This window comes from Hyla sarda, chromosome 6, assembly GCF_029499605.1.
Source record: "Hyla sarda isolate aHylSar1 chromosome 6, aHylSar1.hap1, whole genome shotgun sequence".
NCBI classification, from domain to species: Eukaryota; Metazoa; Chordata; class Amphibia; order Anura; family Hylidae; genus Hyla; species Hyla sarda.
This window is the reverse complement of record NC_079194.1, coordinates 24,967,939-24,995,316: the sequence shown is the minus strand read 5'-3', so window position 1 is coordinate 24,995,316 and position 27,378 is coordinate 24,967,939. Positions and strand designations below refer to the sequence as shown.

Genomic DNA, 27,378 nt, shown 5'->3' with positions numbered 1-27,378 from the left:
TCCCCGAGGGGTCTAGTTTCCAAAATGGTATGCCATGTGGGGTTTTTTGCTGTTCTGGCACCATAGGGGCTTCCTAAAGGTGACATGCCCCCCAAAAACCATTTGTCACTCCTTCCCTTCTGAGCCCTCTACTGCGCCCGCTGAACAATTTACATAGACATATGAGGTATGTGCTTACTCGAGAGAAATTGGGTTTCAAATACAATTAAAAATTTTCTCCTTTTTACCCCTTGGAAAAATTCAAAAATTGGGTCTACAAGAACATGTGAGTGTAAAAAATGAAGATTGTGAATTTTCTCCTTCACTTTGCTGCTATTCCTGTGAAACCCCTAAAGGGTTAAAACGCGGACTGAATGTCATTTTGAATACTTTGGGGAGTGCAGTTTTTATAATGGGGTCTTTTATCGGGTATTTCTAATAAGAAGACCCTTCAAATCCACTTCCAACCTGAACTGGTCCCTGAAAAAAAGCGAGTTTGAAAATTTTGTGAAAAATTGGAAAATTGCTGCTGAACTTTGAAGCCCTCTGGTGTCTTCCAAAAGTAAAAACTCATCAATTTTATGATGCAAATATAAAGTAGACATATTGTATATGTGAATGAAATAAAAAAAAATTTGGAATATCCATTTTTCTTACAAGCAGTGAGCTTCAAAGTTCGAAAAATGCAAAATTTTCAAATTTTTCATCAAATTTTGGGATTTTTCACCAAGAAAGGATGCAAGTTACCACAAAATTTTACCACTAAGTTAAAGTAGAATATGTCACGAAAAAATAATCTCGGAATCAGAATGATAACTAAAAGCATTCCAGAGCTATTAATGTTTAAAGTGACAGTGGTCAGATGTGCAAAAAATGGCCGAGTCCTTAAGGTGAAAAAGGGCTCAGTCCTTAAGGGGTTAAGATGAATTAATTAATGGTTAATTTTTATTGGACAACCTATTTACCCCCACAACAGATTGATACACCTGTACTTCCCCGTTGAAGATACAGAGTCGGATAACTCTATAAAATAACCCAAAGACAAGGTTTGGTAAAAATGTATTTAATTTCCCTTGTTTTAGTCTATACAATGTAAGACAGCGAATCATTCACATATATACAGAACACATCCAATGGTATTCTATTGTCTCTTCAGTAAAAAATAACATGATCGCAGAGCATGATCCAGCTCTTCCTAGAAGCTGCACCTATGCATATGAGGTCAGACGCAGGTGGGTATCTCAGCCCAGAAACCACCATATTAAAATATCTCCAATAGAAGAGAAACAGTATCCTATACCTGATCAGGTGAGTTCTGTGCAACATCCTGAAAAAAAAAAAAAATCACCAATGCCTCCGAAGTTCAAGTATTAACAAAATATATATATATTTATAGCACTTTTCATTTAAAATAAAATAGGGTCCGTCACAAGAAAGAGCAGCAGTGCCTCGACCTGCGGTCTGTTTGCTTTCAGCAGCATTGTGTGGCTTAGTTGTCTCTGTACAGCCCTGCGCATGTCTGGAGGGGGGGGGGGGGCGCTCCATACAATACGTCACCGCATCCGTCACAGGCTGTCACGCCTTAATTGGGTTCACAGATGGTTTGGGGTTGTAGCCGTACAGGAAGGTGGCAGAAATCACAAACATGGCTCCCATGAAAAACACACTAAAAAAGGAGAAAATTGTTAAAAACTTAATTTTCATTTTATATTTGTAGTGAAATGTAAATGGACAACGTGCATTCAACAAAAAACAATACAAAGGCTTAAAGGGGTACTCCGGTGGAAACATATTTTTTTCATATCAACTGGTGTCAGAAAGTTAAACAGATTTGAAAATGACTTCTATTAAAAAATCTTAATCCTTCCAGTACCTATCAGCTGCTGTATGCTCCAGAGGAAGTTCTATCTGACCACAGTGCTCTCTGCTGACACCTCTGTCCATGTCAGGAACTGTCCAGAGTAAGAGTCAATCCCCATAGCAAACCTATCCTGCTCTGAACAGTTCCTGACATGGACCGAGGTGTCAGCAGAGAGCACTGTGGTCAGACTGGAAAGATCTACACAACTACCTCTGGAGAATACAGCAGCTGATAAGTACTGGAATGATTAAGATTTTTTATCAGCTGCTGTATGCTCCAGAGGAAGTTGTTTAGTTATTTCCAGTCTGACCACAGTGCTCTCTGCTGACACCTCTGTCCATGGAGAGGTTTTCTATGGGGATTTGCTCCTGCTCTGGACAGTTCCTGACATGGACAGAGGTGTCAGCAGAGAGCATTGTGGTCAGACAGAAAAACTCATCTTCCTGTGGAGCATACAGCAGCTAATAGGTACCAAAAGGATTAAGATTTATTTTTTTAATAGAAGTAATTTACAAATCTGTTTAACTTTCTGGAACCAGTTGATATGATTTTTTTTTTTTTTTTTTGTCACCAAAGTACCTCCTTAAAAGGGGAAGGGGGATCTGACAAAAAGCGACTTATGACTTATCCCGTATCCACAGTAAGAAAAACACAGAAAAAAACTGCCAGGATCACTTTAGTAAATAACCCCTATTGACGTAAACCCAATTAAACCTATTAAAGGACAACTGCAGCGGAATTACACGTATCCCCTATCCACAGGATAGGGGATAAGTGTTTGATCGCGGGGGGTCTGACCGCTGGGACCCCCCTCGATCTCCCTAACGGGGCGCCGGCATTAGCGCCCATGGTGACTTAGCGTCGACCTAGAGGTCGAAGGTGACGCCCCGTCTCCTCCCCGTCCCCATACAGTTCTATGGGGGATGCGGGGAGGCACGAATGCTGCCTCCCCGCCTCTCCCATAGAGATTTATGGAGTAGGCGTGCCGGCCGCAACGTCATGCTGCGGCTGATACGCCCCCTGCACGGGAGAGCCGCGGCCCCGTACAGGAGATGGCCGGGGGCCCCAGCGTTCAGACCCCCCGCGATCAAACACTTATCCCCTATCTTGAGGATAGGGGATAAGTGTTTGTAACGCTGCAGATGTCCTTTAAAGGGGTACTCCGCCCACAGACATCTTATCCCCCATGCAAAGGATTAGGGGATAAGATGTTTGATCTCAAGGTTCCCGCCACTGGGACCCCCTGCGATCTCCTTATATCACCCTGCATTCTAAACAGTAAGTTTAGAACGCCGGGTTTCCGCGTCCAGAGACGTGATGTCACGTCACGCCCCCTCCATTCATGTCTATGGGAGGGGGCGTGACTGACGTCACGCCCCCTCCCATAGACATGAATGGAGGGGACGGGTGGGGGTTGTGGCGTCACGTCTCCAGACACGGAAACCCAGTGCTCTAAACTTACTGTTTAGAATGCGGATGCTGCACGGTGGCGGGACCCCTGCGATCAGACATCTTATCCCCTAATAGGTTTCATTGGGGTCCGTCACACACGTGTGTCCAGCATGCAGAGAATCCTGCACCACAGTTTTTTTGATGATGGAAAAAAACAATAGTGGTGTGAACACTGGCTAACACAGATATCTCAGTGGAGACTAAAGAAGAGGGTATTTGTAGATATACAAGAGGTCACCATACCCGGTAGGGACAAAGTCTTGCAGCCAAAAGTAGGAGATAAGTGTTGACAGAATGATGGAGAGAGAGGTGGCAAATCCTTTTAAGATGTTGTCCGCATATTTGATCACAGCAGCGATCACTAATCCGCCCAGAGCCTAGAGATACCGAAAGGGAAAGAAAATACCACGGTCAACATCAAATGTGAAAATTTGGGTCATAAAGACTTCCAGTCTTCCCAAAAAAAAAAAATGGCGTCCGGCTCCCTGTAAGATGTGTTCTGCGCATGTCCACACACCTGCGCAGAACACATCTTACTGTAAGTGAACCGGACAGCCGGCGTCTGAGGATCGCTATGCCCGCAAATACCGTAGAGCAAGTGTGCTGGTGTCGTGAAGTGATGTCCGCACACTGGTTGTAGGTAATGGCAGCCCCCATTTAAAACATTATAATTAAATATTAATTAAAATAATAATAAAAAAAAAATTATGTATTATCTATATCATATATATATATATATATATATATATATATATATTTTTTTTTTTTTTAATTTTTTTTATTTGTATAAATGCCTTACATTAGGGAAATTTAATACATTTTAAAAAGGTGACCCTTTCCCTTTAAAGAAACGGTCAGCCTGTTCAGCCACACTAAACCCAATACACCGGGTTATAGTGTGGGTGACCCCCTCGAATCCAACGAGGGGGTCACTTACTTAAATATGTCCAGTTGGTCCTGAGATATGTCCCCCAGAAGATCCTCTGCTAAATTCAGTCAATTGCGTGCAGGGGCGGGGCTTAGCCAGCTCAATTTACATATACATAGTCTGACTCCACATCCTAGTGAAGTGGAGTCACAGATAGAGATGAGCGAATTTACAGTAAATTCGATTCGTCAAAACTTCTCGGCTCGGCAGTTGATGACTTATCCTGCATAAATTAGTTCAGCTTTCCGGTGCTCCGGTGGGCTGGAAAAGGTGGATACAGTCCTAGGAGACTCTTTCCTAGGACTGTATCCACCTTTTCCAGCCCACCGGAGCACCGGAAAGCTGAACTAATTTATGCAGGAAAAGTCATCAACTGCCGAGCCGAGAAGTTCGTGACGAATCGAATTTACTGTAAATTCGCTCATCTCTAGTCACAGACAATGAATATGTAAATTGAGCTGGCGAAGCACCGCCCCCTGAGCGCAATTAATTGAATTAAGCAGAGGATCTTCTGGTGGACATTTCTCAGAATTTACCGGACATATTTAAGTAGGTGACCCCTCGTTGGACTCCTGTTTGTGGGTTTAGGGTGGGAGAACAGGCTGAAAGTTTTCCTTTAAAAGGGGTACTCCGGTGGGAAACATCTTTTTTTTTTTTTTATCAACTGGTGCCAGAAAGTTAAACAGATTTGTAAATTACTTCAATTAAAAAAATATTAACCCTTCCAGTACCTTTTAGCAGCTGTATGCTACAGAGGAAATTCTTTTCTTTTTGAATTTCTTTTTTTGTCTTGTCCACAGTGCTCTCTGCTGACACCTCTGTCTGTGTCAGAAACTGTCCAGAGAAGAATATGCTTGCTATGGGGATTTTCTCCTGCTCTGGACAGTTCCTGACACAGACAGAGGTGTCAGCAGAGAGCACTGTGGACAAGACAAAAAAAGAAATTCAAAAAGAAAAGAATTTCCTCTGTAGCATACAGCTGCTAACAAGTACTGGAAGGGTAAAGATTTTTTAAATAGAAGTCATTTACAAATCTGTTTAACTTTCTGGCACCAGTTGATTAAAAAAATTTTTCCCCCCACCGGAGTACCCCTTTAACTTTAATTTATTCCTTATGCAATCATACCCCGGTGCAGGTAAATCTTTGTGCACACACTGTATTTTGGTGTGATTTTAGCCGTAAAATGACCCCCAAAACGTTTTATTTACAGTTCTTTTGTACTTTTTTTTTATTTTTTGCCCATTACATGCACACTCACTATCTCTAGCCCTACAGTACTATCCGTTTTATCCCAGCACAGCTGCACACATACGTTTTGTTACTCTAACTAGGTCATGTGATCACCAGCCTGACAAGCAAGGATTGGCTGGACAGAGGAACAGGAGAGGACTGAATACAGAGCCTTTTGGCGACGTGAGTTGTAAATGATTCTATAAAATGACTTCTTCCTGCATTTTCTCTTTTACTTTATTATGCACCTTACTTTATTACCATTGAAGTTCTGCAGGAGAGGGGGGGGGGGGGGGGGGGGGGGGTCTCCACCTCGTCTCTCCAGCCTTTGAAGAGAACTAAAACTTCCAGCATTCCCCTCCTCTACACTATCCTTTCCATGTTTACAGAGTTATTTTCATATTTCAAGTATCTCAACCAGAACGAATACAGAAGTTTTGTTTAAAAAAAAATGTCCATATTACCTGAAGAGCCACAACCGTCCAGGTCAGGTTGTTGTATCCTTGAAAGAATCCCTCTTTAGAGACGCGATCTCCGTCATAAATAAAAACTCCCATCAGGCCAAATATACCCCCGAAAAACCCTAAAAAGGTATAAAAAAAAATAAAAAAAAGGGAGAATTTACAAAGTGTAACCTTGTCGATAGTTTTCATATAAAATAGTAAAGGTGTTATGCAAAGTAGTAGAGCTTTTAGTAAATAAGTTCTTATATGGTATCAAAAAATATTTTTATAATGTACAGCAGTGTTTCCCATCCAGGGTGCCCCCAGCTGTTGCAAAACTACAACTCCCAGCATGCTCGGACAGCCTTTGGCTGTCCGAGCATGCCGGGAGTTGTAGTTTTGCAACAGCTGGGGGCACCCTGGATTGGAAATGCTGATGTAAAGCATTACACTTATCATGGTGCCCTATTAAATGGGTATTCCAGCCCTAAAAGTCATATACCCTATTCACAGGAATGATTAAAGTTCGGACCTCTTGGACCCCCCCCCCCCCTCACCCAAATGATCTCCAGAACAAAGCCCCGGCTACCCCCGCTGCATGGATTGGTGTGGTGTCGGCACGTGCGCTATTCATTGGGAGTGCCGTAGATATCTGAGCAATGTTCATTACACTGCATATTCTAGGGGGAAAATAAATGTCCAGCTTATATTTTTTAGCAAAAAAACTATGAAAAACTAAAAATCTCTTTTCAGAAGAAAATTATAAAAGCAAAACCAACAGCCCGGGTGCAGATTAATGGAATCATTGGCCAGGGCTGTATGGAAAATATAATCTAAAGGATAATTGAATAACCAATCCCCTTGGGGAGAAGCCCCGTAGAGAGAAAAACCCTTTTGTTAAGACCCCCCTCTACAACTTAACTTTTGTTATGTTCCTATTAGATATGAGAAAAAAAAAAATAAAGTTGTTCTGGTCCCGAATTTATTTGTGGCGAATCTGTATTAAAAACAGCTATTTCTGGGCCACAGAGAGCATCAATAGGGGGTGTAGAACACTTTGCGTTGCTGTAAAACGCATAGGGTGTGCGCTAGGGTAGTGAAATAATACTGTTATTTAGTATGACATGCAGATATTACCGGCACCGCTTTTAGAATCACTGCCGCAGACTGCGGCACAATGACAGAGCCCGGAGGTGGCATCAGCATGAGGAGACCATATAGTGGCTGAACGACACAGCCTGGAGGTGGTGGCAGCATGAGGAGAACATATGGTTGCTGAATGACACAGCCTGGAGGTGGTGGCAGCATGAGGAGAACATATGGTTGCAGAATGAGACAGCCTGGATGTGGCATCAGCACGAGGAGAACATATGGTGGCAGAATGAGACAGCATGGAGGTGGCATCAGTATGAGAACATATGGTGACAGAATGAGACAGCCTGGAGGTGGCATCAGCATGAGAACATAAGGTGGCAGAATGAGACAGCCTGGAGGTGGCAGCAGCAGCAGCATCAGGAGTCCTGAAAGTGACCTGGTGACAGAGTAGTGCGGTGGGTGGCAATACCAGTACCCAGTGAGGAAGGTGGGTGAAAAAAAGGAGAACTTGGCATCAGATGTGTGGCATCAGGCGGGTGGCACAATCAGAATGGTAGTTTAGGCAGGTAGGCAGAAGAAAACAGTTTGTTTTGTAAAAGTGTTAGTGTGCACAAGTAAGTATTGAGGATATGCATCACGTAAAACTTAACTTTTAATAATATTCTTGTTACGCCTAGCGCTCCGGGTCCCCGCTCCTCCCCGGAGCGCTCACGGCGTCTCTTTCCCTGCAGCTCCCCGGTCGGTCCCGCTGACCGGGAGCGCTGCTCTCTCATGGCCGTTGGGGATGCGATTCGCACAGCGGGACGCGCCCGCTCGCGAATCGCATCCCAGGTCACTTACCCGTTCCCGTCTCCTGCGGTCATGTGCTGGCGCGCGCGGCTCCGCTCTCTAGGGCGCGCGCGCGCCAGCTCCCTGAGACTTAAAGGGCCAGTGCACCAATGATTGGTGCCTGGCCCAATTAGCTTAATTGGTTCCCACCTGTTCCCTCCTTATATCTAGTCTCCTCCCTTGCACTCCCTTGCCAGATCTTGTTGCCCTAGAGCCTAGTGAAAGCGTTTTTGTGTGTTTATACCCTGTGTACCAGAACTTTGCTATCTCCCCTGACTACGAACCTTGCCGCCTGCCCCCGACCTTCTGCTACGTCCGACTTTGCTTCTGCCTACTCCCTTGTACCTCGCCTATCTTCAGTATCTTCAGCAGCCAGAGAGGTGAGCCGTTGCTAGTGGATACGACCTGGTCACTACCGCCGCAGCAAGACCATCCCGCTTTGCGGCGGGCTCTGGTGAAAACCAGTAGTGTCTTAGAACCGGTCCACTAGCACGGTCCTCGCTATCCCTCTCTGGCACAGAGGATCCACTACCTGCCAGCCGGCATCGTGACAGTAGATCCGGCCATGGATCCCGCTGAAGTTCCTCTGCCTGTTGTCGCCGACCTCCCCACACTGGTCGCCCAGCAAGCCCGACAGATTGCCCAACAAGATCACCAGCTGTCGTACTTGACCACCATGACTCAGCAACTCCAGTCGCAGCTACAGCAGATTCAGTCTCAGCTACAGCAGCAGCAACCATCTCCTCCGCCAGCTCCTGCACCTCTTCCGCAGCGAGTGGCCACTCCTAGCCTCCGCCTGTCTTTGCCGGACAAATTTAATGGGGACTCTAAGTTTTGCCGTGGCTTTCTTTCCCAATGTTCCCTGCATCTGGAGATGATGTCGGATCAGTTTCCTACTGAAAGGTCTAAGGTGGCTTTCGTAGTCAGCCTTCTGTCTGGAAAAGCCCTGTCATGGGCCACACCGCTCTGGGACCGTGATGACCCCGTCACTGCCTCTGTACACTCCTTCTTCTCGGAAATTCGAAGTGTCTTTGAGGAACCTGCCCGAGCCTCTTCTGCTGAGACTGCCCTGCTGAACCTGGTCCAGGGTAATTCCTCCGTTGGCGAGTACGCCATACAATTCCGTACTCTTGCTTCTGAACTTTCCTGGAATAATGAGGCTCTCTGCGCGACCTTTAAAAAAGGCCTATCCAGCAACATTAAAGATGTTCTGGCCGCACGAGAGACTCCTGCTAGCCTGCATGAACTCATTCATCTAGCCACTCGCATTGACATGCGTTTTTCTGAGAGGCATCAAGAGCTCCGCCAGGAAAAAGACTTAGATCTCTGGCCACCTCTCCCACAGTCTCCACTGCAATCTGCGCCTAGGCCTCCCGCCGAGGAGGCCATGCAAGTGGATCGGTCTCGCCTGACCCTGGAAGAGAGGAATCGCCGTAAGGAAGAGAATCTTTGTTTGTACTGTGCCAGTACTGAACATTTTCTGGTGGATTGCCCAATCCGTCCTCCACGTCTGGGAAACGCACGCTCACACTCAGCTCTCGTGGGTGTGGCGTCTCTTGATGCCAAGTCGGCTTCTCCACGTCTCACGGTACCTGTTCGGATTTCCACTTCAGCCAGCTCTCCCCTCTCAGCCGTGGCCTGTCTGGACTCTGGAGCTTCTGGAAATTTTATTCGGGAGTCCTTTGTGAATAAATTCCATATTCCGGTGACCCGTCTTGTCAAGCCACTCCGCATCTCCGCGGTCAACGGAGCCAGGTTGGACTGTACCATACGTTTCCGCACGGAGCCCCTTCTTATGAGCATCGGATCTCACCACGAGAGGATTGAACTTTTGGTCCTCCCCAATTGCACCTCGGAAATTCTCCTTGGACTTCCCTGGCTTCAACTTCATTCCCCAACCCTGGATTGGTCCACTGGGGAGATCAAGAGTTGGGGGTCCTCTTGTTCCAAGAACTGTCTAAAACCGGTTCCCAGTAACCCTTGCCGTAACTCTGTGGTTCCTCCTGTATCTGGTCCCCCTAAGGTCATTAAGGACTCTGCCTGCCACAGGAAATGCCCCTCCCCCCCTCCCAGTTCCATCAGGCAAGCTTCTGTGTCCCCTCATGGCCCTCCTCCTGGTGTCACACTGCCCCGTGCCAGGTCCCGCCCTCTGCCCTCTCTCCCCATTCCTACTCCTGCGGTTCTGCCTGCCGTTGAGGAATCCCTCCATCCTTTCCCGGTGTCCTCATCCCAGGGGAGGCAGTTACCCGATAAAGAGAAGGGGAGACCTAAGGGGGGGGGTACTGTTACGCCTAGCGCTCCGGGTCCCCGCTCCTCCCCGGAGCGCTCACGGCGTCTCTTTCCCTGCAGCTCCCCGGTCGGTCCCGCTGACCGGGAGCGCTGCTCTCTCATGGCCGTTGGGGATGCGATTCGCACAGCGGGACGCGCCCGCTCGCGAATCGCATCCCAGGTCACTTACCCGTTCCCGTCTCCTGCGGTCATGTGCTGGCGCGCGCGGCTCCGCTCTCTAGGGCGCGCGCGCGCCAGCTCCCTGAGACTTAAAGGGCCAGTGCACCAATGATTGGTGCCTGGCCCAATTAGCTTAATTGGTTCCCACCTGTTCCCTCCTTATATCTAGTCTCCTCCCTTGCACTCCCTTGCCGGATCTTGTTGCCCTAGAGCCTAGTGAAAGCGTTTTTGTGTGTTTATACCCTGTGTACCAGAACTTTGCTATCTCCCCTGACTACGAACCTTGCCGCCTGCCCCCGACCTTCTGCTACGTCCGACTTTGCTTCTGCCTACTCCCTTGTACCTCGCCTATCTTCAGTATCTTCAGCAGCCAGAGAGGTGAGCCGTTGCTAGTGGATACGACCTGGTCACTACCGCCGCAGCAAGACCATCCCGCTTTGCGGCGGGCTCTGGTGAAAACCAGTAGTGTCTTAGAACCGGTCCACTAGCACGGTCCTCGCTATCCCTCTCTGGCACAGAGGATCCACTACCTGCCAGCCGGCATCGTGACAATTCTTAGGATAAAATATATGTACCTCCAAAAAATTTTGGGAAATCAAACAAAAGGAAAGGTGTGCAAAAAACACCATGTGCCACCCACACCACCAAGTATTGATGTGATGCAAAGACCTCTAAAAGGTGGAAGGGAACAACGTATGGTTCATTGTAACTGGTGGGGGTAAAAACCTCCCCTGTAAGGTCCTACTCTCGCATTATTAATTCCCTTCTTGGCAAGTGTTACTCGCCCTAAAAAGGGCGGCCCCACACAGGAAACTATTTCTACCTAAAAACCCTGTGAAATGGCAGTGTTTGTAGGGGGAAATAAGGAGAGGTTCCTGTGTGGGGCCGCCCTTTTTAGGGCGAGTAACACTTGCCAAGAAGGGAATTAATAATGCGAGAGTAGGGCCTTACAGGGGAAGTTTTTACCCCCACCGGTTACAATGGACCATACGTTGTTCCCTTCCACCTTTTAGAGGTCTTTGCATCACATCAATACTTGGTGGTGTAGGTGGCACATGGTGTTTTTTGCACACCTATCATTTTGATTTAAAAACAAATAAAAAATTTGGGTCCATATATTTTATCCTAAGAATTTTATTAAAAAGTTAAGTTTTACGTAAGGCATATCCTCAATACTTACTTGTGGTCCGACGCACAGGAATGTCTGTAACTGGGGAGCAGCGCCTTAAATCTGTTTGGCACTATCCATATTTGTGCAGTGTTGGTGTGGCACCATGGTCAATCTACTCTGATGCATCAGGCATTGGTGGGTGGAAATCCTGGCTGATCCATCCCTGATTCATCTTCACAAACGTCAGTCTCTCCACATTTTTCATGGACAGACGAGTTCGCCTTGGGGTGACTATGGCCCCGGCCGCACTAAACACCCGCTCTGATGGCACACTACTGGCCGGGCAGGACAGCTTTTCCAGGGCAAACTCTGCTAGTTGCGAACACAACCACAAATCAAGTTTGTCTGCCCAGAAATCAAGTGGATCTTCAAGGTGTGTTGGCATGGCCATGTCAAGGTATGCCACCACCTGCTGGTTCAGGTCCTGCTCTATGTGTACCTGCTGCTGATGAGTTGCTTCACTATGTGGGTGAAGAAAGCTACTCATCAGCAACTGTAGACTCCGGCTGCTGCTGATGGAGCTGGTACTGCTCCTGCCACCCCTCCCCTCCCCAGCAGCCATGGCAGTGGAAGGTGAGCGCAGAGGGCCCCCCGAGTCAGACCTGCGAGTGGATGGACCATGTGGCTGACTACGTAGAATCTCTCTGTAGTAGGTCAGTTTGTCCTCCCTCTCAGTGGGTGTAAAAAAGGCCCCCATTTTATGCCGGTAGCGAGGGTCTAATAAGGTGGAGAGCCTTGAGACTCGATTCAAAACACAGAGCTGTAAATTGAGTGGTATTATAGCACCACCTTGTGGGCAACAGACAATAGTGCACCCAATCTACTGCCTGATAATTTTAACTACCTATGGTTGTTTACATTGGGAATTTTCCCTACTTTTAACCCCTTAATGCAGGATGTAAATGTTCGTCCTGGTGAGCTGGTACTTAATACACCAGGACGTACATTTACGCCCTATACATAACCGTTAGCATCGGAGCGATGCCCAGATCATGCGCGGCAGGTTCCGGCTGCTGATAGCAGCCAGGGACCTGCCAGTAACGCAGACATCCGCGATCGCGCGGATGTCTGCCATTAACCCATCAGATGCTGTGATCAATACAAATCACGGCATCTGCAGCATTGCGGACACTAAAATGGATGATCGGATCGCCTGCAGCGCTGCCACGACAATCCAGTCATCTAGAACGGCAGACTGAGGTCCCCTCACCTGCCTCCCGCGGTTCTTCTGCTCTGGTCTGCGATCGAGCAGAAGATGACCGATAATACTGATCAGTGCTATGTCCTATACATAGCACTGAACAGTATTAGCAATCGAATCATTGCTATAAATAGTCCCCTATGGGGACTAAAGTGTAAAAAAAATTAAATAAAAAAAGCAAAAAATAAACAAAAATAAAAGTAAAAAAAATTTAAAGTGAAAAAACCCCTCCCTTAATAAAAACGTAAATTGTCCCATTTTCCCTTTTTCACCCCCAAAAAGTAAAAAAAATAAAAATAAAAAAAATGTAATATACATATTTGCTATTGCCGCGTGCGTAAATATCCGAACTATTAAAATATAATGTTAAAAACGTGTATAGGTAGCTGAAACCCGACAATAGGGACAATAGTATTACTGCCAGACGAGTACTAATGTGAAAAAGGTTGTGCATCCCATACAACCTGCGAACAATGTATAAAGTGGGGGTACACTTTCCTCAAGTCTGGGCTTTATTTTCACCAATAAATGGGTGTATATAAAATATATGTAAAAAAATATGTAGATCCAGTGAATTAATTTAAAATAATTATTACAATGATAGTGCTTGTGGTGTCCTTTGTAGGGCCCTTACATCGGACTCACCATGATAAGCAAGGTAGTGAATGTATAAAATATTCATACAATGAAATAAAATAGACATAAAATATACAGGGTAAAAAAGTGCTGGTGTCCCAGTGCGGCAAATAGTCTGTATCCCTTATAGATGTATGCACGGAGATCGCACCTTGTATGATTGATTACAAATAGTCTGTAGCGCTTATAGATGTATGCACGGAGATCGCACCTTGTATGATTGATTACAAATAGTCTGTATCACTTATAGATGTCTGCGCGGAGATCGCGCCTTGTATGGTTGATTACAAATAGTCTGTAGCGCTTATAGATGTATGCACGGAGATCGCACCTTGTATGATTGATTACAAATAGTCTGTATCACTTATAGATGTCTGCACGGAGATCGCGCCTTGTATGGTTGATTACAAATATTCTGTAGCGCTTATAGATGTATGCACGGAGATCGCACCTTGTATGGTTGATTACAAATAGTCTGTAGTGCTTATAGATGTATGCGCGGAGATCGCGCCTTGTATGGTTGATTACAAATAGTCTGTAGCGCTTATAGATGTATGCACGGAGATCGCGCCTTGTATGGTTGATTACAAATAGTCTGTAGCGCTTATAGATGTCTGCACGGAGATCGCACCTTGTATGATTGATTACAAATAGTCTCTAGCGCTTATAGATGTCTGCACGGAGATCGCGCTTTGTATGATTGATTACAAATAGTCTCTAGCGCTTATAGATGTCTGCACGGAGATCGCGCCTTGTATGATTGATTACAAATAGTCTGTAGCGCTTATAGATGTATGCACGGAGATCGCGCCTTGTATGGTTGATTACAAATAGTCTGTAGCGCTTATAGATGTATGCACGGAGATCGCGCCTTGTATGGTTGATTACAAATAGTCTCTAGCGCTTATAGATGTCTGCACGGAGATCGCACCTTGTATGATTGATTACAAATAGTCTCTAGCGCTTATAGATGTCTGCACGGAGATCGCGCTTTGTATGATTGATTACAAATAGTCTCTAGCGCTTATAGATGTCTGCACGGAGATCGCGCCTTGTATGATTGATTACAAATAGTCTGTAGCGCTTATAGATGTATGCACGGAGATCGCGCCTTGTATGGTTGATTACAAATAGTCTGTAGAGCTTATAGATGTATGCACGGAGATCGCACCTTGTATGATTGATTACAAATAGTCTCTAGCGCTTATAGCTGTCTGCACGGAGATCGCGCCTTGTATGATTGATTACAAATAGTCTGTAGCGCTTATAGATGTATGCACGGAGATCGCGCCTTGTATGGTTGATTACAAATAGTCTGTAGCGCTTATAGATGTCTGCACGGAGATCGCGCCTTGTATGGTTGATTACTAATAGTCTGTAGCGCTTATAGATGTATGCACGGAGATCGCACCTTGTATGGTTGATTACAAATAGTCTGTAGCGCTTATAGATGTCTGCACGGAGATCGCGCCTTGTATGGTTGATTACAAATAGTCTGTAGCGCTTATAGATGTATGCACGGAGATCGCACCTTGTATGGTTGATTACAAATAGTCTGTAGCGCTTATAGATGTCTGCACGGAGATCGCACCTTGTATGATTGATTACAAATAGTCTCTAGCGCTTATAGATGTCTGCACAGAGATCGCTCCTTGTATGATTGATTACAAATATTCTGTAGCGCTTATAGATGTATGCACAGAGATCGCGCCTTGTATGGTTGATTACAAATAGTCTGTAGCGCTTATAGATGTCTGCACGGAGATCGCGCCTTGTATGGTTGATTACAAATAGTCTGTAGCGCTTATAGATGTCTGCACGGAGATCGCACCTTGTATGGTTGATTACAAATAGTCTGTAGTGCTTATAGATGTATGCACGGAGATCGCGCCTTGTATGGTTGATTACAAATAGTCTGTAGCGCTTATAGATGTCTGCACGGAGATCGCACCTTGTATGGTTGATTACAAATAGTCTGTAGCGCTTATAGATGTATGCACGGAGATCGCGCCTTGTATGGTTGATTACAAATAGTCTGTATCACTTATAGATGTATGCACGGAGATCGCGCCTTGTATGGTTGATTACAAATAGTCTGTAGCGCTTATAGATGTATGCACGGAGATCGCACCTTGTATGATTGATTACAAATAGTCTCTAGCGCTTATAGATGTCTGCACGGAGATCGCGCCTTGTATGGTTGACTACAAATAGTCTCTAGCGCTTATAGATGTATGCACGGAGATCGCGCCTTGTATGGTTGATTACAAATAGTCTGTAGCGCTTATAGATGGATGCACGGAGATCGCGCCTTGTATGGTTGACTACAAATAGTCTGTAGCGCTTATAGATGTCTGCACGGAGATCACGCCTTGTATGGTTGATTACAAATAGTTTGTATCGCTTATAGATGTATGCACGGAGATCGCGCCTTGTATGGTTGATTACTAATAGTCTGTAGCGCTTATAGATGTATGCACGGAGATCGCGCCTTGTATGATTGATTACAAATAGTCTGTAGCGCTTATAGATGTCTGCACGGAGATCGCACCTTGTATGATTGATTACAAATAGTCTCTAGCGCTTATAGATGTCTGCACAGAGATCGCTCCTTGTATGATTGATTACAAATATTCTGTAGCGCTTATAGATGTATGCACAGAGATCGCGCCTTGTATGGTTGATTACAAATAGTCTGTAGCGCTTATAGATGTCTGCACGGAGATCGCGCCTTGTATGATTGATTACAAATAGTCTCTAGCGCTTATAGATGTCTGCACAGAGATCGCTCCTTGTATGATTGATTACAAATATTCTGTAGCGCTTATAGATGTCTGCACGGAGATCGCGCCTTGTATGGTTGATTACAAATAGTCTGTAGCGCTTATAGATGTATGCACGGAGATCGCGCCTTGTATGGTTGATTACAAATAGTCTGTAGCGCTTATAGATGTCTGCACGGAGATCGCGCCTTGTATGGTTGATTACAAATAGTCTGTAGCGCTTATAGATGTCTGCACGGAGATCGCGCCTTGTATGGTTGATTACAAATAGTCTGTAGCGCTTATAGATGTCTGCACGGAGATTGCGCCTTGTATGGTTGATTACAAATAGTCTGTAGCGCTTATAGATGTCTGCACGGAGATCGCGCCTTGTATGATTGATTACAAATATTCTGTAGCGCTTATAGATGTCTGCACGGAGATCGCGCCTTGTATGGTTGATTACAAATAGTCTGTAGCGCTTATAGATGTCTGCACGGAGATCGCGCCTTGTATGGTTGATTACAAATAGTCTGTAGCGCTTATAGATGTCTGCACGGAGATCGCACCTTGTATGGTTGATTACAAATAGTCTGAGTAGCGATGTCTCTGTATAGCTCGTATCTGTTCACTCATCTACCTCTTTTTCAATAGCAATCAGCAATAGCTATTGAAAAAGAGGTAGATGAGTACCTCGAAACGCGTCTAGCCTCTGTCACCTGTACCCCAGTATTGGCAAACCCGACGATCTTTACCATCATTCATCGGATCGCAAAAAATTTACCGGAGCACGCTTCCGGGGTTGTACGCATCCCGCCTGCCAGCGGACGTCTCCCCAGCGAAAACCTTCTTCCGGCAACCAGGCTCCAGGACATTGCCGGTAAGAGGCACAGTGTGCCAAATCTCCAAATCCACTCAAAACTTTCCCTGTGCCGCCGGGGTAGAGTGGTCCACATTTGTGGGGCCTCCAGCGCTGCAGAGCACAGCCTCATGCATCCACAGGATTACAATTAAGAGACTATATCCCACTTACCAATCTCTATTAGAGATGAGTGAACTTACATTAAATTCGATTCGTCACGAACTTCTCGGCTCGGCAGTTGATAACTTATCCTGCGTAAATTAGTTCAGCCTTCAGGTGCTCCGGTGGGCTGGAAAAGGTGGATACATTCCTAGGAAATATTCTCCTAGGACTGTATGCACCTTTTCCAGCTCACGGGAGCACCGGAAAGCTAAACTAATTTATGAAGGATAAGTCATCAACTGCCGAGCCGAGAAGTTCGTGACGAATCAAATTTACTGTAAGTTCGCTCATCTCTAATCTCTATCCCTGTGCTGCCAGGGTAGAGTGGGTTACACACAAGGAAACCCCGGCGCCGCAGAGCGCATTGATTTTAACCCCTTACCAACACGCTGCCGCATGCAGTATCCTGACCAGATACGAGCTATACAGAGTCATCACTGCTCAGACTATTAGTAATCAACCATACAAGGTGCGATCTCCGTGCATACATCTAGAAGCGCTACAGACTATTTTCCACACTGGGACACCAGCACTTTTTTACCCTGTATATTTTATGTCTATTTTATTTTATTTCATTGTATGAATATTTTATACATTCACTACCTTGCTTATCGTGGTGAGTCCGATGTAAGGGCCCTACAAAGGACACCACAAGCACTATCATTGTAATAATAAATTGTTTTAAATTAATTCACTGGATCTAAAATATAATGTTAATGATACCGTACGGTGAACGGCGTGAACATAAAAAAAAAAGTCCAAAATTGCTGCTATTTTATTCCCCCAAAAATTGATTAAAAATGTATTAAAAGTTTTATATAAGCAAATATGGTATCAATAAAAAGTACAGATCACGGCGCAAAAAATTAGCCCTCATGCCGCCGCTTATACGGAAAAATTAAAAAGTTATAGGTCTTCAAAATAGTTTTTTTTTTTTTAAACTTACTAATTTGGTTAAAAAGTTACCGATTTTTTTAAGCGCAACAGTAATAGACAAGTATGTTATTATGGGTATCATTTTAATCATACTGACCCAAAGAATAAAGAACACGTCATTTTTACTGTAAATTGTACGGCGTGAAAACGAAATCTTCCAAAATTTGCAAAATTGCGGTTTTCTTTTTAATTCCCCACACAAATAGTATTTTTTGGGTTGCGCCATACATTTAATGGTAAAGTGAGTGATGGCATTACAACGGACAACTGGTCGCACAAAAAACAAGCCCCCATACTAGTCTGTGGATGAAAATATAAAAAAGAGTTATGATTTTTTGAAGGCGAGGAGGAAAAAACGAAAAGGTAAAAATAAAATTGTCTGATTCCTTAAGGCCCAAATGGGCTGCGTCCTTAAGGGGTTAATATAGTAACATAATAAAAAATAAAAAAAGTGAAGTTTTAGAGGAGGGTCTTTACAAAAAGGTTTTTCTCCCTACGGGTGCTTCTCCCCCAAGGGGATGGGTGATGCAGTAATAATACCCCAAGATCCGTCAGGGACGCTTGTGTTTGGAAACTAAAGGAGGACAGGTGCTACACACAGTGAGGGGCATTTAGCAAAAGTGAACTTGGTTTTTGTTCACTTTAGATTAAAAAAAAAAAAAAGTTGCGGGCAAAGTGACATCCGTGCGCCAAATCTATCAAATAGGTAGCGAACGTTGATGAACTGCTCTGTTTACATGTTGCAGTGGCAAGCCATGCGACAATTGCATTAAAAATCACATGGACTTTAATGCAGTTATCGAAGAGAACAGTGTTCCAAACCAGGGTGCCTCCAGCTGTGGCAAAACTACAACTCCCAGCGTGTAGTTTTGCCACAGCTGGAGGCACCCTGGTTGGAAAACACAGGCAGAGAGAGTAGGGTCAGGGTTGAATTGCCCTATGATATCTTCTACATCTGGTCTGTGCGACCTTTTTGCGACTTTTCTGCGAAAAGTCGCACATGATAAATAAGTGACCACTGCACAAAGTGATCTAAACCAGATCACTTCGTGGTCATAAAAATTGAACAGTGTAAATGATATGTTGCAGGAAAAGTCGCATGGGATCAGAAAGCGACTTTTCTTTCGACAAATTTAGATAGAAAAAGCTTGATAAATTCCCCTCAGTAAATCTACTCTTATGGGTGCATTCAGACTACGGAATCTCCGCTCGCTGAATTCCGCGAGCGGGGCTAGGGCCGCGGGACACTGAGCAGTCACCATTGAATCCGCGCAAAGAATGAACATGTTCTTTCTATGTGCGGAACAATTTCAGCGGCGGAATTGTCAGTCGCGGAAATTCTGTAGTGTTATCGGGTCTCGCGGAGACCCATTCACACTAATGTTAAGTTCACACCGCGGAATTCCGCTCGCGGAGTTCCGCGAGAATTCCGTAGTGTGATCATGGCCTTATAGATGAATTTCGATTTGGCATAGAAAAGTAACAGCAAAAAGCACAACTAGTATCCATGTGCAGTTGTCTAATACTGAACACAAACCTGCAGTACAGTTGCTATACAGTGTCCCTTTTATAAAAAGTTTTGATCGATTGGGGTCTCAGTGTTGGGGTGCCCAGGATAATAAGAACGAGTGGGGAGAAGTGTGTTGTAGTACAGGTCACTCCTCAGGTCGCAGAGATCCTGAGGACTGATGGGTGAAGCAGGATGGAGATCGCTTTGAGACACGTCTTTCAGCTCGTTATAATGATTGGTCGGGATCGCAGTATTGAGACCCTAACCCAGTGTTTTCCAACTGTTGCAAAACTACAACTCCCAGCATGCCCGGACAGCCTTCGGCTGTCCAGGCATGCTGGGAGTTGTAGCTTTGCAACAGCTGGAGGCACCCTGGTTAAGCTAGGTTCACACGGCCGTTTTCCCCCGTTTATATTTTCTCTGTTAACTCCTCCTAAACGGACCATTCTAATAAAAGGATGCAAACTGATGCCATTTAGGGGCATCCTTTTGCATCAATTTTTCATCCATTCGTATCAGCTACAGACTCCTTTCCATGATGGGAGTAGTAGTTCCTTGGCTGCGGAAGTCTGCAGGTGGCTGGGGAGGCTACATTGGTGTTTGTACTACTACCTTCATCATGGAACAGAGTCAGTTCCATGTTGGGAGTAGTAGTACAAGGGCTGAGGGATTAATCGCACGGGGTCTCACTTCTGAGACTCGATGCGATCAGCAGTTATAAAGCAGGGGAGCGGGCGGTATGCTCCGCTCGTCTGCGATGTATGTACAGTGTATACTTTCATATTTAAATCCCCCGCCGGGAGCCCTGAATGGCCGACACCAAGGAGCCATTCAGGGCTCCCGGCGGGGTTTTTAAACTACTACTGTGACCCCCAAATTTATGCCCCCATGCATATTTATAATAATTTATTGTGCATATCCTTATTTCCCACCCCCCCCCCCCGCCCCCCATGTCCTTATTCCCTCCAAAACCACTAAATTTGGGGGTCACAGTGGTAGTTTAAAAACCCTGCCGAGAGCCCTGAATGGCTCCTCGGTGCTGGCCATTCAGGGCTCCCAGCGGGGGATTTAAAAATGAAAGTATACACTGTACATACATAGCAGACGAGCGGAGCATGCCACCCGCTCCCCTGCTTTATAACTGCTGATCGCATCGGGTCTCAGAAGTGAGACCCGATGCAATCAATCCCACAGCCCCTGTACTACTACCCCCAACATGGAACAGACTCTGTCCCATGATGGGGGTAGTAGTACAAACATTAATATAGCCTCCCAGCCACCTGCAGACTCTGTTCCATGATTGGAGCAGTAGTTGTCCCTCAGCACTGCAGGAGTCTGCTGATGTCACCTCTTCTGAGCATCCTCAGAAGTAATGATGGTTCAAAAACGGATATTATAAACCAGGGGCAAACGGATGACATTAAAGGTTCATCCGTTTGCCATAGACTTCAATGTTAAATTTATAATATCCGTTTCTACCCTGCTATTTTTGACAGGAGAAAAAATTATGCATGCAACGTCTTTTCTCCCATCAAAAAAAATAAAATAAACGTAACATGAAACAAACGCGTGCAAACGGGTGATAAAGGGTTGTAAAAAAAAAAAAAAAAAATCCCTTTGACATTAATGGGATTATTTTACAGCCGTTTGCAACCAGTTTAAAAATCAAACGGATTGCAGAACGGGCATTTATTAACGAAGGCAGACGGCCTTGTGAACGAGCTCTTAGGAAACACTGCTCTAATCTATTATAAGTCAAAAGTTTTTATAAAGGACAGAGACACTTTAGTGTTATGCATGTAATAGGTAGATTTTTTATGCTTACCGTAAAATCTCTTTCTCGGAGGATTCATTGGGGGACACAGAGACCGTGGGTATATCTTGCTGCCACTAGGAGCCTGACACTAGGCAAACAAAAGAAAGTCGGCCCCTACTGGCACGATATACCCCGCCTACTGACCCTGAGCTAATCAATTTAGTCCCAAAGCAGTAGGATAGGACCGACAGAAAGAAACCAGCAGGTGACCGAGGGAACCAGACGAAAAAGGAACCGAAAACAACCCCTCGGACAGAAAACTGAACCATAGCAACAAACACAATGGGTGGGTGCTGTGTCCCCCAATGGATCCTCCGAGAAAGAGATTTTACGGTAAGCATAAAAAAATCTACTTTTCTCGGTCGGCTCCATTGGGGGACACAGAGACCATGGGACGTACCAAAGCAGTCCCCGGGGTGGGAAAATACCCAACTCAGAATCAGGCAAAAGACTGAGCCACTGCTGCCTGCAACACTTTGCAACCCAAACCAGCGTCAGCTGACGCAAATGTGTGCACCTGGTAGAATTTAGTGAAAGTGTGCAAAGACTACCAGGTGCCCACCTTACAGACTTGCAAGGCCGAAGCCCTATTGCTGAGCGACCAAGAAGCTCCAATGGAACACGTGGAATACAAAGTCACCCGAAAAGGTGGGAGCTTCCCTTTATGACGGTACGATTCCGAGACGGCAGAACGGATCCACTGCGAAATGGTCGCCTTGGAAGCCGGAAGACCCTTGCGACCACCCACCGGAATGACAATGAAGGAGTCACCCTGCCGAGAGGAGGAGGTGATAGAAAGATAGATCCGGACAGCTCGAACAACGTCCAGACTATGTAGGGAATGCTCCTTGGCGTTGGATGGAGTCAGACAAAATGAAGGAAGAACGATCTCCTCGTTCATGTGAAAGGGGGAAACCACCATGGGCAAGAAGGAGGAAGGCGGCCGAAAAACCACCTTGTCCTGATGAAGAACAAAGAAGGGAGCGCGGAAAGATAGAGCCAACAGCTCAGAGACCCTCCTAATGGAGGAGGTCGCGATGAGGAATGCAACCTTCCACGAAAGGATGAGAGAGGCGTCCCGGAGTGCTACGAACGAAGCCTCCCTCATAGCACTAAACACCAGATTGTGATCCCAAGGAGGAGTGGGAGACCTGAAAGGTGGCGCCAAATCGGTCACTCCCTGCAGGAAGATGCGGACGTGAGAAGTGGAAGCCAACGGCCGCTGAAACAGAAGAGAAAGAGCCAACACTTGATCTTTAAGAGAGCTGAGTGCCAAGCGCTGATCCAGACCGGATTGCAAAAAAGCAAGAAGGTGCGGAAGGAAAAAAGGACCAGGGAGACAGACTGAGCCTCACACCTAGTGGAGGAAGGCTTCCGAGCCCGAAGCATGGTGCGAATCACCCTGGAAGAAAACCCGAGCTCTCAAAACTGCGGTTTCAACCGCCACGCAGTCAAATGCAGCAATAGTAAACTGGGGCTGCAGAGAGGACCCTGGGAGAGCAGATCAGGGGAACTGGAAGAGGCAGTGGTACGTCGGCGACCAGATGAATTATGTCGCCGTACCACGTGCACCTGGGCCAGCCTGGAGCCACCAGAATGGCGGGAACGCCTTCTGCCTTGAATTTCCTCAGAACCCTGGGCAGGTGAGGGAGAGGCAGAAAGAGGTAAGGGAGACGGAAGGACAACCACGGGATAACAAGTGCATCAACCGTCAGAGCCAGAGGGTCTTACGACTTCGCAACAAAAGCAAGGAACTTGTCTGTTGTGGCGAGATGCGAAGACGCTGGGAGCCGTAGCTAGGTCAAAAGGAAGGGCCACGAACTGAAAGTTACCCGCAGGGACAGCAGAGCAGAGGAAACTCTGATGGGCAGGGAAAAAGGGGATGTGCAGATAGGCATCCCGGATATCCACTGAAGAAAGGAACTACCCTGATCCATGGACGTCACCACGGAGCGGAGGGACTCCATGCAAAAATGACGTAGACGCAAATGGCGGTTAAATAGCTTGAGGTCCAGAATGGGGCGAGCAGAGCCCTCTTTCTTGGAGACTATAAAGAGATTCAAGTAGAACCCAGAAAAATGTTCCCCTGGAGGAACTGGCACAATCACTCCCTGAGCGAGAAGGGTACTTAAAACGACCTGAAAGGCAACTGCCAAAGAAGGGGAACAAGGAGAGCGGGATCGGAAGAAACGATCCTGGGGAAGAGAGGCAAACACTATTCGGTAACCATCAGCCAAACGTCCCGGAATAGAGACAGACGCCCTCCCACCCGTGAGGAGGACACGGGTGGGGGCGTCCCTTCAGGAGGAGGGAGGCTTATGGTTACTGGACTTGGCCGTGAAACCGCCAGAACAGCTGTCTGACTTTCAGGAAGGATGTGCCTTGAAAGAACGGGCTTTGCGAGATTGGGAGTGCGCCTGCTTGGGAGGGCAATCCGATGCAAAGGACCGAAAGGAAGCAGTCTTCCGAAAGGGTATCGGAGCGGCAAGGTTTGTTCTGCAGCAGCAGAGAACTTATACCCCCAGTAGCTTCGGAAAGAATTTAATCTAGGCATTTCCCAAAGAGACGAGAATCGGAGAAAGGTAACGCCTTCAGCCACATGGAGCAACGAAGGGGCAAAGCGGCAAAGGCCGTGCATTGGGGTGACTCCACGGCCGCTGAACAGAGGAAGTATCCGGCATGAGAAAGTTGGCAAGTGAGATCCGCCAAGTGCTCTTGATGTGCATCTGACAGGATGCCCAGCCGTAGCTGAGAAGCCCAAACCGAAACTGCCTTGGCCACCCAAGCGGATGTGAAGGTGGGTAGCAAAGACAAATCTGCCGCTTCAAAAGGCAATCAAAGGTTATCAATCTTCTTGTCTGCAGGATCTTTAAAGGATGCTGCATCCGCCAGAGGCAGGTAGTAGATTTGGACAGACGAGAAACTGGAGGATCAACTGCAGGTGGCGCCCTCCACATGGAAACCAGATCCAGAGGAAGGGGAAACGGAGCTTGAATCTTCTTGGTTCCCTGGAATTGTTTGTCTGGATGCTTCCAAGCCGCATCCAACAAGGTGTCAAATTCAGCACGAGAACTGAAAGCCTTGGAGAAATGCAGAGAGTGGCGAAAATAAACTGCCGGATCAGGATCCGAAGTTCTTGGGTCCTCCAGATGAAACGTGTCCCTGATGGTTGACACCAAGCTGTCCACCATATCAGACACGGCAGAGTGGTCCGCATGATCCGAGATGGATTCCGACCAGTCATCCGCTACTTCCCCTGGAGAGTGGGGGCGTGCGGTGGTAGCCTTAGACTGAGGTGTGTTAGACCTAGAAGAACGAGTCGGGGACCTGGGATGGTCACCGGGGGAGCGGCCCCTAGAGTGGGGGTGCTGCCGGCGAGCTGGGGAAGAGGAGCGAGATCTACAGAACGAATGTCTATCCCGATTACGCGAATCTGGAGAAGAGCCTGCCGAAATCACTTTTGGGAGCTTGTGAGAGTGCTGGAAGTGGGGGTCAGGAGAGACTGAGTGGGACTCCCTGGTGGTCGTGCGCAGGGAAGACCGCTCCAACGCAGAGGCCACTGATATGGAGACCCTAGCCAGGTCAGAGATCGACTGAGAAAGGGAAGAAACCCACTCTGGAGGGGCGGACACCGCACGTTCCAGGGGAACATCCTGAGAGACAGACACAGGAGGGATGGGGCACGTGGTGGCGCAGACGGAACAGGTGGATTCTGTGGAACCACTGGCATTTTGGTCTTGCAGCCCACGCAAGAGTAGTAGGTGACTAAGGCTGTGGCCGCCTGTCTGGGGGGGGAGGTTCGGGTCTGGGGTCAGACATAAGTGCTAGTAAGGAAACAAATAAATTAGAGCAATCTCACCCAGGTCCTGTGTCCCGTAGCTGGAGCTGAGAAGTAGGCTGTAGCTGTCCTGTGGCAGAGGCAGGCAGCCGCTGAGGTGAAATGGCCCGCAAAGCAGGAAGGAGGGAGGAGAGAAGCAGGCTGCTCCGACCAGGGGTGGACTCCGCACCCAGATGGACCCCATTGGAGGAGGAGAGGGAGGAGAAAAGAAGCTGACCCACTAAAATGAGCGTACCGATCTGATAGACTATTGGCCGGCAGCAGGAGGAGGCCGGGAGCCCTGCCAGTGCGCCCAAATGCGAAGAGTGGGCGGAGTTAATTGTCAGACCAGACCGCAGCGTCAATTAATTTCCTGCCCGTTGCACGACTTGCCCGAGAAGCAAGCCAAAATGTAAACTGAAGAGCCGGCCACACAAACGCAGCCCAGCTGACAGGCGCTGCGCTCGGCGCACTGGGGCAGAATGAAAGTGAGTAAGCAGTGTCGGGGATGGTGAAGGGGAGGGGGAGGAGAGCTGCCCCACGGTCCCTGGAATCTCGACACTGCAATATAAAGACCAGAGCCTGTATCCCTGGCCCCCATAACAATAAAAATGATTAAAAAACTAATTAAAAATCAGGTATAAGGGGCCCCCCCTAAAGCAAGGAAGGAAGAAGAAGGGGGAGAGAGGGGGGGAGAGATACTCACCCAGTGACCAGCCATACTCACCTAAGATGTCTTCAGCCAGCTATTTGTCACCTGCGTCATGTCAGGCTGAGACAGGGTGACGAGCAGGGAAGGTAGGGGGACCTGGACCAAAGGTGCAACCCCAGGCGCTGGCCGTTGGCGGGAAGGGGTTAACGGTGCATACACTATGCCCTGTGCCCCTTAGCCACATATGGGGAAAAGGTAGAGCCATGCACCTGAACCCCCACCTAAAAAACAAGAAATAAAAAGGAGAAAAGAACCTAGAAAAGGCCCTAGCTATAAAATTAAAAAGACCAGGTCTGGAGAGCTCCAGACCTGTGTCTGCCTCCTACTGACACTAAGCTAAAACTGATTAGCTCAATGCCTGTGGGCGGGATATATCCTGCCAGGAGGGGCAGACTTTCTTCTGTATGCCTAGTGTCAGCAAGATATACCCACGGTCTCTGTGTCCCCCAATGGAGCCGACTGAGAAATTGTCATATTATTGTGTACTCACCCAGCTGTATATTTCTAATCCACACAGACTGTTTGGTTTCTTTAAGAATTTTTTCAAAGTAGACACCAGCAAAGCCACTGGAGAAGCAGGCAGTGAGGACGGACATGAGACCCACAAAGCGGGAACCCACTGATACTTCCTTCGAAGGAGAACTGGGGGTATCAGTAGGCCACTGCAAGGGTAAAAGCGAAACAATGCAAATAATTGGGATTTACAAGGATATTATATTAAATATATACATCAATCAATAACAATAAAGGGAACCTGTAATTATGTAATGCTGCCCGAACTGTAATAACTGCGTCTGTCAGTCATTCATGCTGCTTGTGGTTAGGGCAGCATTAAAGGGGGTTATCCAGGAATAGTAAAACAGCGCCACACCTGTTCTCAGGTTGGGAGTGGTATTACAACTTGGCTCCATTCGCTTCAATCGAACCGAGCTGCATTACCACACCCAACCTGAGGACAGGTGTGGTGCTGTTTTATTTATTTATTTTTTTTCAATGAAATCAGCTTTGATTTTCTAATCTTTGAAAACCCCTTTAACCCCTTAAAGATGGACCCATTTTTTAACCTTAATGACCAGGCTTTTTATTTTTTATTTTTTTTATTTCACATGTGTCTCTTTAGATGGTAATAATTTTAGAACACTTTTTCTGAGCGGAGCGATTCGGAGATTGTTATTTCGTGACATATAAGTGGTGCATTTTTGTTGAGACATTAAGCATTCTTTGTGAAAAACTTGAAAATATGGTGAAAAACTGGAAAATTTCTGGCGTTTTTTATTATTATTTTTATGGTGGTGTTCACTTTACGGGACAAGCTGTACTTTTTATTGCTATCAGTTTTGTGATACATGCTCCCTTTTGATCTTTTTTATTCCGCTATTTGTACAAAAATTGGCAAATTTTGCGCATTGTTATTTTTTTTTCTAAGGCGTTCTAGCTTTATAGAACACGTCCTTATGGACGTGGCAATACCTAGTATGTATATGATTTGTGTTTTTTATTTATTTATGATAATACAGGGCTTTTATTG

General features: G+C 46.4%; 1 protein-coding gene across 4 annotated transcripts in view; it reads right to left on the bottom strand.

The window, feature by feature from the left end:
- Positions 1-1,036: 1,036 nt before the first annotated feature.
- The window catches only part of SLC35A3 (solute carrier family 35 member A3), a 114,260-nt gene continuing 87,918 nt past the window's right edge, over positions 1,037-27,378 (bottom strand). For all 4 annotated transcript variants that reach the window (XM_056523341.1, XM_056523342.1, XM_056523343.1 and 1 more), the window contains exons 5-8: positions 26,341-26,512; positions 5,916-6,034; positions 3,536-3,669; positions 1,037-1,645 (exon numbers count right to left, since the gene is read on the bottom strand). In XM_056523341.1, coding sequence (XP_056379316.1) covers positions 1,555-1,645; positions 3,536-3,669; positions 5,916-6,034; positions 26,341-26,512 — 516 coding nt within the window. In that variant the 3' untranslated portion in view covers positions 1,037-1,554. The remainder of the gene's footprint in view (positions 1,646-3,535; positions 3,670-5,915; positions 6,035-26,340; positions 26,513-27,378) is intronic.